Consider the following 14,861-nt stretch of genomic DNA (forward strand, 5'->3'; position numbering starts at 1 on the left):
CAGAGACGGGATCCGTAGAGGCAAGTGTTTTCGATGGAGTTTTGATGGAAAAGAGGAGTAGATGAATGTAGAAAACGTAAGAATAGCATGGTTGTGTTGGTTTTTCAAAGGAGACAGTGGACTGCAGCGTTACAGATGCATGACTGAGAAAGAGGGTGTTAATCTGTGTTAGTTTTGAGTAGATGCATGTAAGAAAATGTTAGTTAGGTTAAAATGTTAGGTTAAAGGTTAAAAACAAAAGTGATTCATAAGAAGGCAAGTTGAAGGCAGTTGAAGGTCCAGTTGAAGGTACAGCAGAGTGTAGAGTAGATTTCATTAGAGGAGAAGAAGCCCACTTAAGTGTCTTGTAAGGAACAGCTGAGTAGAGTTCTGTTCAAATCAGGGAAAACAGGTTTTCTTGGAGCTTTGTAGAAGGAAGCACTTCAAGCAAACAGCTCACAGGACTGCAGAGTAAAACCTACGGAAATGGAACGTTCTGGGACTTTCTAAGAGAAGAGGAAAATAATAGAAGAGTACAGCTAAGGAGAAAGCAGCAGAGTAGAAACTAGAATAAGGTGGACTGCGAATCGAGACCATGGAGCTGCTGGAGGCATTCTACCGCAGGAAGCTCCGCAAGAAGCAGAAGAAAGCAGAGCTGGGCCGGTCGGACGGGGCCCTGTGTCGCTCGCCGTCAGAGGCCAGCGTCAACAGCCTGGCGACGGGCCTCATCTCCAAAGTCCTCAGGTTCACCTCCAGGTAAAACAGGACACCTGTTTAGTTTATTCTCTTAGAGAGACGGGAGATGTCTGTGAAAAGATATCCTGTTTAGGTTTGTCTGAGTTTAGAGAGACCTGGGGTTGATTTTCCTTAAAGATACACCAAGATTCACAAAGTAAAGGGGTTCATTTCAATGTATAGCTGACATAAAGTGTCACAGACAAAACTAAACTTCATGCTTTTACCACTGAAACTGGAATATTAATATGTGGTACACAACATTTTAGTATTTCTTCTTATCAGGGTTGGAAATTACCACCCATCACAGGCCAAATGCAGGTGAATTTGCATCTACCAGCCATGGTGGCAGGTTAACAAAGGGTGCATTTAACAAACAATTCAATCATACCATGAAAAAATCAGATATCAGGCACATAGTGAGATTGGGACATTGGGAGAACTGGGAGGATTCCCAGTGGGCCGGACGCTCTGTGGGCCAGGTTGACAACAAATCACCTTTGCTGCCATTACTAGTCAATCATTTAGGCGTAGTGAGCCTGAAGGCACCAGGAGAGAGGAGAGAGAGCAGCCCATTGAGCCCAGCAATGTGAGCTCAATTGCTGGTTAAGGTTTTGCAGCTGAAACAGTGAGACAGATGACAACAGGGACAAGATAAGCAATGTGTGAATTGAGCGAGCCAGTCTTTGAAATGGTGACTTGTTTATGGTCTCTGCAGCCCTGAAATTTGTGAATTTGACCTGGACCCTGTGAGTTGTCCATGGTTTTGGTGGCCCAACATGACCTTGATAAATACCACTGTATTGTGAATGGTAAGAATCAGTCTGCATTGGTGTTGCCGAGGTCTCACAGTTAGACATGGATTTGAAAGTAAAACCAAATAACACAACAATGCACTCAAGCCAGTCCCCCCAGAGAGAGGGCGAATATCTGTGCAAGTGTAGCAGCGATGATAACGTGTCGAGGTATTCCAGTCATGTCCTGTAATTACCCAGGGTCCTCTGGTTCAGAGACATGAGGGCTTTCATGTCTCTGTCTCCTGCTTTCTCAGATACAATCTTTTCCTGTTTACCTCTGCGCATAAATACCTCATCCTCGTCAAATATGACGAGGATGAGGGAAGATTATTGTCACCACCATGCTCTTCCATGTCTCTGTTATCATAACTGGTTAGATAACACATTCAAACATAATGATGGTGATGTCATAAGGATTGTCACTACAAACATAAAAAACATCATCTTATCCCTGAAATAACATCGTCATGAAGATGGGAGATGAGACCTTTTCACGTCCAGCATCACATGAACAGAACATAATCAAAAAGAAATCAGTCAGTACGTGACATGATGCATCAATGCATCCCTCAGTTTCTCTCTTTAACATGTGCTGCGTTCGTTTACTTATTGTTTGTAATCCCTTTGACTTTGCTGTGTTTTTTTTAACTGTTTAAATTATCTTCAATGAAACTCAACACTTTCAGGATGATGTTCATTTCGTAAGTAATCATCCCATTAAGAGAAAAATGGACGATAAAGCAGGGTATCATTAGGGCGTGGCTACCTGTCCAATCAGGATGAAGGCGTAACAATGTGCATTCTCCCCAGCTCCACCCTCTCATTCAAATACAGTCACTCCTGGATCCAAAAAAACAAGACTTCAACAGCCATAATGCCAAACTCGAAGCTTCAAAGCAGTAGTCAACTAGCAACTGCTGACATCACGGTGGGGTAACACTTGGAGCCACTGGAAAGCTTTTAATGTGAACATTTGGACAGGAAGTGTTGAGTTTCACTGACAGTAGCTTAACAGTAATTGAAAAAAAACAGCAAATTGGAAGTAACTGGAAATATTTCGTGGATGAAAACAATACTATATATTGACAAACTGAAACTTGACATGACTCTGTTGTTGCACTGATGGAACTAGTGCTCTGTAAATGTACATTAAACTGAATTTAGCTAGACAACAGGTGAACAGGAGGAAGTGAGATTTGCATTAACAGCAAAATACTGAGTTTTTATTAAAGTCTGTGTGCATTTGGCTGCAGCTATCAGGTCTTTGGGAGCTGGAAGCTGCATTTTTTTCAGCTCTAAGGGAAGGGAGAGGCAGAGATAGGCAGAAGGTGAGTCAGATCTCTGAGAGCATACAGCTGTGTGTGTGTGTGTGTGTGTGTGTTGTGTTGTGTTGCTGTGGGAGGCTAATGTTTAATGGTGAAATGATCCGTTTTCTGGTTCCAGCTATGATAATAAACTCTGTTCAGTGGCCAATTCCCTGCAGCGGTCTGAGACATAATGGTTCTGTGAATGAGGGTCTGTGCAGGATGAAAGCAGGCAAGCAGCATGTAAAAATAGAAACAGTGACTGTGGTGTGAGTGTCAGCGTTTTGTTGATCAGTCAGTAAGTCCATTCAAACTCAATACCAGCAATGCATCTAAATATTGGAGGCACATCCCTCTCAAGCAAAGTAAACGTGTTTTATAGCTCAACAACTGTGGCTGAACATTTTCTGCCTCAGTGTCTTGACGTGACTGTGTGCCTTCACCTCAGCTAAGAATTTAGAGGCAAATGAACAGTGCAGAAGGTAGCGTGGTAACATGGTAGTTACAGTAGTTAGTTAATAACCAACTGAAGAGTAGGCTGTATGGGAAAAAGAAAGACAGCATCCAGTGGTGAGAGTGAGGCTGCATGTTCTCTGAACATCAAAATCCGACCAACACAACATTTACCAATAACACGTTATATTACTTTTTTAAATCTGTAATAAACTCAAGTGTCAAAATGACAGTTCACCTTTTGTTGAGTGTTATGTAACTTCCTGGATGCTCTGCTGGTTGCCTGGTTGCCAGTCAAGCTGTTTCCCCCTGATTGTAGCCTTTAGGATAAGCTAAGCTAACCATCTGCTGGATCTACGGACATATGTAGAAATGTTTGACAACCACCAACCAAACCAAGCATTTCCTGAGTGCTTAGAAAATTCTACAATGTGGTCTAAATGTTGTTTCAAAGCCCCTTCTTCACTGGTGGAGAAAAAATCCCAGATATTTTCATTAATTTTTTACCAAGGTAAATTATTTGAATGTGAAAACCTACTTGACATAAACCTGATTCGTATTCACATGACATTTTTTTTTATTTTTTTACAGATATTTAGTCTATTTGTGTCTTACTGCAGTGTACACCCCCAAAACTCCCAGAAGCATGACCTCCGCTGTGTACAGAGCAGATTTAGGTATCAATATGAAAGTCTAAACGTCGTAAGGATAATAAACAAGCTGTCTCTCTGTGTGTCACCCATCCCATCCAACAGATTTGTTTTTCTCAAGCGTCACTTCGGGTGATTGTATATGCGAAAATGATGCTTGATGAAGTTGTACTTCCTTTACAGATGAGTTTGACGTCAGAATGTGTTGTCAAACACAGCTCGTACGCTAACTCTCTCTTTGTGTTTTAACCCCACAGACGCAGTGAGCCGGCGTCCCGTCCTCACTCGTGGCACTCGACGAAGCTCGCTGAAGTTCAGCAGGAAGTGGACCCAGGAGCCATGGACACGATGAGCAGTGCCTGGCACCACACCTACCACCCCAGGTCAGTGCTTAAAGACAGCTCTAACAATAGATAATTATCCCGGGTCCATCTCTGTGCCTTCTCTTTATTCTTTGGGTCAACTGTTCACTGGCCAGTTGGCAGCAGTGTAGCCAGCATGTTGCTATCAGAGAAAAAAAAAATTCCAAGAGCATTTAGTGTGCAACCAAGCTTTTTCTGTTGTTAGATAGATAGATAGATAGATAGATAGATAGATAGATAGATAGATAGATAGATAGATAGATAGATAGATAGATAGATAGATAGATACTTTATTTATCTCCAAGGAGAAATTTGCAGAGATGTTTTGCGTTTCTGCAGTTTTAATTATTTTGATCTATTGATCAATTGATCAGGAATTCTGCCAGCAACCTTAAACCATTCGAGACTGACAGAAGGCCTTTCTAAAGACACAGGTTTGATCTTGTGTTCTTCGAAGGTTGTTACAGGAGAAACAAGTACATTGTACACAGATTTTTCAGTTTGATGTAACACAACATGCCAAAAAAGCATATTTGTGTGCAGTATGAACAACATAGTTATGCTACACACACACAGAGAACATATACAAATACTTCAATTAATCTTCAATAGAATAAAACAGAAATTAAATCAAACAGTAGTTTCTGTTCCTGACAGTGTATTCAGCAGCAGGGTGAACAGGCTGTGGCTGGTTTTGTCTTTTAGTATCCTTCAGGCTCTGAGCAGGCGCCTCACAGATATCACTGATGCTCTGCAGATGGGTACCAACGATGTTCTGTGTGGTTTTAATCACCTGCTGCAGAGTCCTGAGGTTCTGGGCCATGCACATCATATGTCCACTGCTTTCTATTGCTGCTCTCTAGTTTCCTTAAGAAGTACAGCCATATATCCATCACCTGCACATATTTTGCTGTTACAGATATAGCTTTGGGCAAACATTAAACAGCTTGTCTCCCTCACTTTGTCATTCATGGGATTGTTGAGGTTTTCGGTGTGTGTAACAAGCTGGCCTAATCCCTCAGGTGTATTGATCCATCAGCACAAACAAACTTTATGTTAGGCTTCTTGTTAAGTTGACATTACTGTAGCTGCTCTGTAATATTTCTCAGTCCCGCGCCACTCTTCCGGCTCAGATATGACAGTGGGATGTTCTGTGACCATGCTGTTTGTGTATGACAATGGCAACCTCTGCCACCTGGCTTTGTTGTCTCCAAGGACTTCCTGAATATTTGCATCTAATTATAATGCCTATACCTGGCACTTCTAATGTAATAATACAGCAAACACGTGTATTTGATGTGTTGTGCAACTTCAGAGGCTTCACGCATTATATAATGTGTATACCTATATGGATGGATATGAATGATCTCTTTTATGATTCTGCTCAGGATCATGTGAGCTTGAGGCTTTTTGAATCCTGGATTTTGGGTTGACTGATCCCTGCTATCAGTCAGTCACTCAGAGGGTCAAAGTTCATTTTTTCAGAGAAACACAAAACGTCCCGTGTCTTATCGCAGACTAACAGACACCCGTCTTTGCTCTTGACACTGAACATGTCCTCCTTCAACATCTCAGCTCCGAGGTCAAAATCACATGAATTCAACAATGCAGTTGTTACTTTTGTTGTGGTTGAGTGTTGATTACAAAACTTTGCCAATGTGGTTACTGTTGTTCTGTACAAACAAGCTTATTCAGTTCAACGTAACTGAACATTCACAGTGTGATGTGACCTTTGACTGTCTGCGTGGTGTGTTTTCATTCTGAAGTGTCAAGCTTTGGTTATCAAATGTCACTTTGTTAACAACAGTGACCATTTATCTGTTAGACAATGATTTCCAATATGTAGGTGATTGGATCCTAATATTTGCAAGGTGAGGACAAAAACTGGCACATTTGTAGGAAGTGAGGAACTTTCTAGGAAGTGGTAACATTTGTAGAAAAATGTCCTTCAGAGGGCTGTTTACATGATCTAAATATCAAGATTAGAGCTGGGTTAGGTTAAGGTTAAGGTTAGGTTGGTAATATCTGTCAGTGAAGGCCTTTACAAATGTAGACAGCAATCGTGTGTTGGACATTTAGGTTATGGACAGGTCTATCCATGTTGTCTTGCAGTGTCAAGGGTTTTAAGGATTCAGATTTCTTATCCCAGACACATGAGGGCTCCTGCTGGGCTGCAGACGTGGTCACACAATGCCATGTTTTCTCAGCTGAAGTATCTGCAGTGACACGTTGAGCATTCAGTCATCCCTGTGCACAGACCGGTAAATAAGATCATTGCCTTGTTCTGGCGTTGTGCTTGTGTTCTGCGTGAAGCAGAGCTGTCGGTCAGTCGGTTTATGTCATCAGAGGAAGTTATATCACTGTTTCTTTTAAACAGCACTGAAGGGCGAATAAAGGCCTCTGACGTGGCAGTGTGTGTGTGTGTGCATGTGCCTGTGCTGGGTGGACTGGGCATTGACGTCGATGCCTGCGAGGGGCATTCCTGATGCCCTTCCCCCTCACCTCTTGGTCTCCCATGGCAACCAACCCCATCTCCCTCCACACACAGACACACACACACACACACACACACACACACACACACACACACACACACACACAGTCTGCTCGTGTCCTGTTAGTAAAGTAGGGATCTGAATAAAAAGTTTGTTGCAACATTTCTTCTTTCAAAGTACTGAAGCACAGAGGTGGACGGTACAGCTGACAGAAAGAGACAGACACTGACACAAAAGTTTGACTCAGGGAAGCTACTGACACAGAAAAAGAGAAGTACAGACAGACACAGACAGACACTTGTCCTCTTTTCCACAGCAGTAATTGCATTGTGTTCGGTTGAAGGACTTGGTGGGTCAAACTGTGACGTAGGCACACATTTACATTCCAGTCAGTTATCAACTTTACAGCCAACAGTTCTAACAAAGCCCTTTCAGACATGCACCAGAGGACCTAAATGTTCTGACACATTGATCTCATGTCTGAATACACACCGGAGTCAATTTTATGTAAAAGTCACATGCCAATCTGATGAGGTCGAGCATGTAACATTTTCTTCACGTTAGATTTGAATAATGCCAATTTAATGTCAAGACTGCAGCAGCACATGGTTAAATACAAAGTAAGATATATTGCACACCGTGCTTTGCCTTCTTAAAAGCACAGAAAAATAGATGACTTCATTGTCAACTCATATGCACAAAGAAAATAAAAACAGCTTAATAAACCAGGAAACACTGAATGAACCAGTTTTATCGAGTTGTCTTTAGAAGTAATCTCCAGAAGGGAAGAAAAAAGCCTCTCATACAACCACAACACTAATCAGACCATCACTTCCTCTTTATTTCATGCTTTGCCAACTGCATGAATCTGCAGAAGAACTCTTTACATACAGCATGTATGCTCGCGGTCATTAGTTACAAACTGATGTATCCAGTTCAGCTTTCACCAAAAACATTAGCACATTCAACGAATGCGCTCTTTTAGTCGATCATACATGACACCGCTGATGACATTCCCATCAGCCTCAGCTGTACATAGTGTTTAGAGCTACTAAGGAAATTTTAGCATGCTAACACGCTACACTTAGATGGTTAATATAGTAAATATTACCTGCTATACGTTAGCATTGTTATTGTGTCCATGTTAGCATGCTGATGTTAGTATTTAAGCCCAAAGAACATCTCAGTTTACCTAACTCTGCTGCATGTCCATTGTGAAAGCATGAATGAGTCTCGTAGCTCACAGCTTCTCTGTCTTTCAGTGCCTCGACCACCGACCTGTCCGGCGGGTTTGACTCTGGGGGGTCCTACCTGAGGAAAAGTCCGGACCAGTACAGCTCCAGGGGCAGCATGGAGAGCCTGGACCCGCCACTCTCCTCCCAGCATCACTCTGGAGCTCAGCACCACCACCCACTGGGTCACCACAGCCACAGCGGACCCCACCCCACCTACTCCTCCTGCCACCAGCTATCCTCTGCCAGGTTCATACAAAACACCTCAGCCATTACTGTCTGAAAAAAGTATAGAGGTTCAGGATGAATCCTACCTAGCTTAGCATAAAGGCTGGCTTCATCAAACTGTAAATATCTCAATACCATGATCTCAAATTGCATCTCTTGTCATGTTCCAGGTCCTCCAACAGCATTGACCACCTCCACAGCAAACGAGACTCTGCCTACTCCTCCTTCTCCACCAGCTCCAGTATCCCAGAGTACCTTGCCTCCACCCCCTCCTTCAGTCCAGAGCGCTCCTATTCGCTGGAGGCCGTCTCTCAGAGAGGAGGAGGAAGTGGAGAGATGCAGCAGGCTGACATACGTTACATTCGGACGGTTTACGATGCCCAACAGGTCCTATCTCAAGAGCACGAGCTGAGCTCCGCCTCCGCCGCACTGCTGCGCAACAGCGAATCCAGAAGCGGGGGAGGAGCTAGGGTGGGCCAAAGCCGAGACCTGCAAGGTAAAGTTTCTGTTTCGGGGATGATTTTTGGGTAATGTGATTCTAATTTAATGACATCATTGTTTTGCTTTTTACTGCTGGTTCCAGTTTCAGTGGGCGGGGTCTGCTACCGTGGCAGCAGCAGCAGCAGTAGCGGCAGCAGCAGTGGTGGCGTATCAGCTTCAAACAGACACAGCGTGGGCCCAATATGGGGCCCCGCAGCCAGCCACAGCTCCTACGAGAGCCTGAAGGGGGCACCACCTCCACCAAGGCGAAGCGACAGCTACGCAGCCATCAAGAACCATGAGAGGCCGAACTCCTGGTCCAGTCTGGAACATGCCAGGTCACTACGGTGAGTAGGGTCTGAAAATGGACTCTGATGTAATAATGAAGATTTGAAAAGCACACAAGGAACTGGGGCTCTCCATCTTTTAAGAGAAATGGGTATGAATCGCTTTACTTGCCAGTAAAATCTGAACACAACACAACAATTGTTGTGTTCTCTTCTTTAACAAAGATTTGCGTGGCAAGCTAAAAAGCTTAAAAGCTAAGAAAAGGTGGCCAAAGTTTAGTAAATACAGCAGTGGATACCTGCTGTATGTAAAATATGAATAAACAAAAAAAAAACCTGTTGTAAAAAAATGAAACTGTATGGTATAGTGTGATATGTGATTCAAAGCCATTAGCTCCACAACAATGAAGTTTCAAATGTTGTTGTTAAATGCGGCATGTACTTCTGTAAAATGAAATGTCACTTGAATCTAATTTTATCTCATCTGATGTGTGTACTCAGGTCTCTGCAGAAGGGTTCCTGGCATCACTCCAGTGGCCCCGTGGCTTCAGGTGCAGGTATGTTTTCATACTATCTTCAAGATTTTCCTCATTCTAAGGACAGAGCAGCATCCAAATATACAATTTAATTTCAATCTATTAAAGGTGTAGAAGGAAGTTCCTTAAAAGCCCAAAATATGTCAATAGAGGAAAGCTAGAAAATTAATACTTTACAGCATATGTTAAATGCAATGCATATTTTTTACTAAAGATCCTCTTGATGATGAAGTGCAGTCTGAAAAGGACAGTTAGAACAAGCTCTGCTATCATCCACATCACTGACTATGACTATGAACTATGATTCCAGCTAAAGGCTCGTATGGTGCTGAGGGTCAACTCCACACAGTGATAGAGAAGAGTCCAGAGAGCAGCCCCACCACAAAGCCCCGGCAGGGCGTAGGGTTTCCCCAGCCTCCTTCCCCTACTGGACGCTCCTCCGGACCTACAGACCCAACCCCCCAGTCTGGGCGGTTCATTTTGCCCACAGGCATGTACCCCGTCCCCCAGCCTGAGCCCCACTATGCACAGATACCCAGTGCCAGCCCTGGGCCAGGCTCCTCTGGAGTCTACCCTGCCCTGGCCAAGGAGAGCAGCCGACAGCAGCACCAGAGTCTTCAAGGCATTGGAGGGAGAGAGGAGGGAGCAACAGAAGGGCAGAGGGATGGAAGAATGTCAGCAACGGAAAACGGATACCAAAATAACACTTCTTCATCATACTCCTGTTCCTCTTCTTCAACATCTGGCTCTACACAGATCAGAACTCAAGCACACGAGGCAGACAGGTGATGTTATTCTGATAATTCAACCAGCAACTGTGTTTTGAGTGGCATTGCTCTCTACCAAGTGGCTATAAGAATTTTGGAGCTGCAGTTAGCTGTAGTATGGTCATATGTTTGTCAAGACATGGCTAATGTAAAGGCATAACTTTATACTCTAGTCTGTTTGTCGAGATGTTGAGGGCTGTCTAAGATGCTGAGTTGGTTATCCTGCTCTGTGACACAGTACACATGATAAAAAGAGCAGTGGTTGCACCTGATGCTCATTTTTATTTCCTGATGCCTCACGTCTGATGGGGCCATTAAGATGATGTTACATATTTCTGCCATTGCTCCCATTTTGTGCTTTAGGCTTATAGTTCATATTGGCCCATAATGTTAACTCAGTCTTTTACTTTTATCAGGCCTCAACAGGAAGAGTCTAACTTTGGACTCTACAGAACCCACCTGGAAACTGTCGGAGGGGGCTCAGAGGGCCAGACGGAGGCTCCAATGTCCCAAAACCACCAGGGACGTCATAGTCAGAACTTCCAAGGGTCACATAGTCATACAAGCCAGGGACGTCACGGCCAAGTGATCCATGACCAGAACCCAGATTTCCAAAATGCCCACATCCAGGTGACAGCTGCTCTCAGGCCCCCATCCTCTCAAGAGTATAGGGACCCCTGCACACCTGTTCAATCCAGGGGAGACAGGACTAGGTACAGTATGAAAGGATGACTGTTATGTGATGTTTGCATGTTGCTCCCCTGTCTTTCTGCCTGGAGTGCTTCAGCTGGCCTGAGCTTGTAGTCAGGGAAGGTCATTAAGTTAATGCAGTGGCACCTGTATAGGCCTCCTTCAAGGCTGTAACTTCCTGCCTGGTTACACTGTCTCACAGTCTCTTGGTTTGATCATTTTGCTGCTTCCCTCACTTATACACATACAGCACTCATCCATACATTCCTCTCACTACTGATGCATTTAATTTCCAGACACCATGCCTTTCTTTGTAAATGATTAAATTTATTTAAAAAAGAGACTCAATTGGCACTTTAACCTGACTTGTTTCCCGCCTTTATCATGTGCATTGAACCAGTGTGTGACAAGTCGAGACTCGTCTCATCAGCGAGATGTCTCAGGATCATCATCTTTAGCATGATGTAGCTTTTTCTGGTAAATTTGCCAGTCAAGTTGTTGTTGGAGCAGACAGCAGTTACATTTGGATGTAGCTATTGGTATAGTTATTTGTGGTCATTCACCAACTAATTTGAAAGAGGAAATGTCAGGTTGTTGTTAGTGCCAGTCACTATCCTGAAGGGTAGGTTGTAGGCATTTTTTGGTATTTAGGTATTTGGTCCCATTTTGCTTTGCTAGTTGTGTTCTTGATTTGGGCTTTGTGGGTGACCCTGGCTGGGGCATTGTGGTGTCAATTTGACGAGGAGTACCTGTTCCCCTGTTCGACTTGGCAGAAGATTCTGCTATGGAATTCAGTGTCTAATTTAGGCAGCAGCAAAGGTGGATCTTTGAGGGGGGCAGCATTAGTCTAATTTCCATTTCTTAAACAGTCTTTTTAATTACTGGTGCATGTTATTGGTGACTATGGCAATTGGTAAGAGCCATGCATCCATAATGAAGGCTAAAGTGGTTGATCTCAACTTAAGTGTGGCAGAGAACATGGGTGTAGTCAATGTATTGGGAGTATTTCCTTGGTTTCCTGATAGTTGCCAGTTTCTGGTTACCTTTTGGTTCCGGTCTTGCTGGTATGTCACATTATCCACTTTGAATCTGGCATGCCTCAAGATGGCTAGGTATATGGAAGAATTTGGTTTGGTAGGTGAGGAACTAGAATATTAGTAATAAGGAAGTTGTTACTTTGAATGTTATATGTGCTACTTCAGTAGTATGTGCAATAGCTCATTCTGTGGCTTGTTTGTCTGAACTTTTGTTGTAGCTTGGTTTCCTCTTTGTGTTGTGTGTCTTGGGACGGCTTTGTTGGCTAGTGAGTCTTTGTCGAGAGGAACATTTTGGAGTGCTACTTTGAGGCAGTGCTCATGTCACAATTCCAGTTTGGTGTGCAATTGTGAGTGTGCTTGTTGGGTATGATGATGAGCTTTGGTGCTCCTCTTTCCCACTGACCATACCCCTCATGATTCTATTTCTTTTACTTTTTTCCCAGCCTTGAGCTGGATTGTGTCAAATCAGATAACTTCTGATTATGCCTCCACAGCATTCTGCCATATCAGGTTCTGTCTCTTTCGCTCTCTGAACCTCCTATTAGATTAAATCAGCAGCTCAAAAAGTGTGAATGAGAGTGAATGGAGTTATGAGTTTGTTTTCCATCAGGAGGCCTGAAGTTAATTTGTGGCTTGTTCAATAGGTTTTGTGAAGTTTCCAGCTTGTTTTTCAGAGCTGTCTGTTCTGAAAAACAAGTGGCTGAAGAAACTCTTGAGGAGCTTTTCTTCTCCTTAGAGAGCTTCGGCTGCTGTCCACCCATAATGACTGCTGAGACATGATTGTGATACCAGTCTATACAAATAAACTTGACTTGAATTGACCTCATGGAATGAGCAAGTCAGAGTCTTTCATAGGTCAGTCATTCAAAGGGTCAGAATCCTCCAACTGGTCAGCCCTTCAAACTGTCCGGGTGCATCATTGTTAAAATGTGGCTTGAAGGTTGAATTTTTCTTGCAGAGGAAAATGAGGCTTGCACGGTAAAGGATTGTGACAGCCAATGCAATTTGAAACATTTTCAGATTTTTTATTATCTGTTCATATTCAATTAGCCTCATCTGCTGCTGGAGCAGAGGACTCCAAGCTCCAGGCAACACATTGCTGATGACAATACTTTTGCCAGAAAATGAGACTTTTGCTGTTAAGCAGAATCATAACATAATCAGATTGGAAAGGATGTTAGTTTGGCATGCTGCTGGGCCCAACAACAGATAACAGATTGACACCTATAAAAGCACCTTCCTGACAGTCACTATTTGTTTAGTTCATCCAGTGTTTGAAATTGAGTTGATGTCAATGATTATGTCTTCATTTTTCCCTCATTTTCTCTATTTTCTTCTCCTCATCTCCCTTCAGATCAATGGACCAGACCAGCATTCATTCAGAGCCAGTGGCATCCTCCAGGCTCGCCCATGGACAGGGGACAACTACTGACTTACCTGCTCAGCCCCATGCTGCACCCACCTCTGCCTCCCAGCCTTCTTCCTGTCACCTCAGTGACTCAGCAGCTCTACAGTACCAACACTGGGACCACAGAGAGCGGGACAAGGACAGAGAACACCCACTGACCCGTCTGGAGATCGCCCTTGCCGAGGTCCAGCGATGCGCCAGCCCTAACAGTGTAGTCTCTCCCAGTAGTCATGGCAACAGTAGCTTTGGTGATGGCAGTCATGGACCTGCCCGCAGCCTCTCAGTTCTAGAGAAGGTCAGTCGCTTCGAGCGTCGGGAACGGGCCGGAAAGCAGCGCAGTCACAGCATCACCAATCCACACAACAAAGTCCCCCATCTGAGGGTAACTCAAACCTCGCCATGTTTTCTTTTGATTATTAAATAGAGAAAGTTTTCAAAGCACACAATGCAGATCAGTCTCATATGTGTGTAAAAAGTTCCACCTAATACAGAAATGCATTTATATGGATATTTGGACTTACCAGATGAGATCATCCCAAATTTACCTTCTATATTTTGTTGACTGTGATGCTACATCACTGCTTTTTGTGTCCCGATTTTGAATAAGATGTCTGAGAAAGGACGTGGTGCAGCCTGTGGAGCAGATGACCTCAGAAACATGCTAGAGAGAGCAACCAATGGGACCAAAGTCCACAGGACTCTGAGCTACAGAGGGGGCAGCAGCGACCACATGAAATACAGGTAGACAGATTATGGGTAAAACTATATATATAAAGGTATAACCCAACACAATCAATCAATGTTTTTTTTGTTTGTTTTTTTATAGTGCTACAGATCTATATTATCCCCATACATGTATTTGTAATAGTAACTGTATTCATCACAATTCCAGCCCTATATGCCCATATGTATCCACTTGTATGTCGTTCTAAATTATTCCCCAGCAGCAAAAACATGTATTACGTATTTCTTCAATGTACATATGGCAGTCCTTTCAGATTGAGTCACATTCAATGGACTTTACCCCCTGTCAAAAGGCAGTTAAACTTCTTTGTTATATTTAGGACCCCAGCAGATCCCACCTCAGCCCTCCAGAGGAGCCGCAGCAGCTTCCAGCTAGAACAATCCAGGGAGGGTGACAGCAGCAAAGACTTCCCCTGGAGACGGGACACCCAAGAGATGCTGGGATCCATGCAGGACACATCCTTCAACAGGTCAGAGTCCTTCAACAGTTCAGAGTCCCTCCATAGGTCAGAGTTTTCTGGCAATCATAGGTCAGTGTCCTTCAGAAGATCAGAGTCAGATCACAATACACTCAGTCCTCCAACAGGACAGATTCCTCCAACAGGTCAGAGACATCCAGAAGGTCAGAGTTAGACTACAATACATTCAGTCCTTCAACAGGACAGATTCCTTCAACA

The 14,861-nt window shown here is 43.6% G+C and overlaps 1 protein-coding gene across 3 annotated transcripts in view; it reads left to right on the forward strand.

The window, feature by feature from the left end:
* The window catches only part of shroom3 (shroom family member 3), a 66,121-nt gene that overhangs the window by 31,319 nt on the left and 19,941 nt on the right, over positions 1 to 14,861 (forward strand). For 2 of the 3 annotated variants that reach the window (XM_041959817.1, XM_041959818.1), the window contains exons 4-13: positions 4,176 to 4,301; positions 8,038 to 8,256; positions 8,406 to 8,731; positions 8,819 to 9,062; positions 9,504 to 9,559; positions 9,849 to 10,323; positions 10,722 to 11,018; positions 13,387 to 13,822; positions 14,048 to 14,181; positions 14,505 to 14,654. In XM_041959817.1, the coding sequence (XP_041815751.1) occupies positions 4,176 to 4,301; positions 8,038 to 8,256; positions 8,406 to 8,731; positions 8,819 to 9,062; positions 9,504 to 9,559; positions 9,849 to 10,323; positions 10,722 to 11,018; positions 13,387 to 13,822; positions 14,048 to 14,181; positions 14,505 to 14,654 (2,463 nt within the window). Of the gene's footprint in view, positions 736 to 4,175; positions 4,302 to 8,037; positions 8,257 to 8,405; positions 8,732 to 8,818; positions 9,063 to 9,503; positions 9,560 to 9,848; positions 10,324 to 10,721; positions 11,019 to 13,386; positions 13,823 to 14,047; positions 14,182 to 14,504; positions 14,655 to 14,861 lie in introns of all 3 variants that reach the window. The other variant, XM_041959819.1, reaches the window with a different exon arrangement.

The sequence above is a fragment of the Chelmon rostratus genome, chromosome 19 (assembly GCF_017976325.1).
Source record: "Chelmon rostratus isolate fCheRos1 chromosome 19, fCheRos1.pri, whole genome shotgun sequence".
NCBI classification, from domain to species: Eukaryota; Metazoa; Chordata; class Actinopteri; order Chaetodontiformes; family Chaetodontidae; genus Chelmon; species Chelmon rostratus.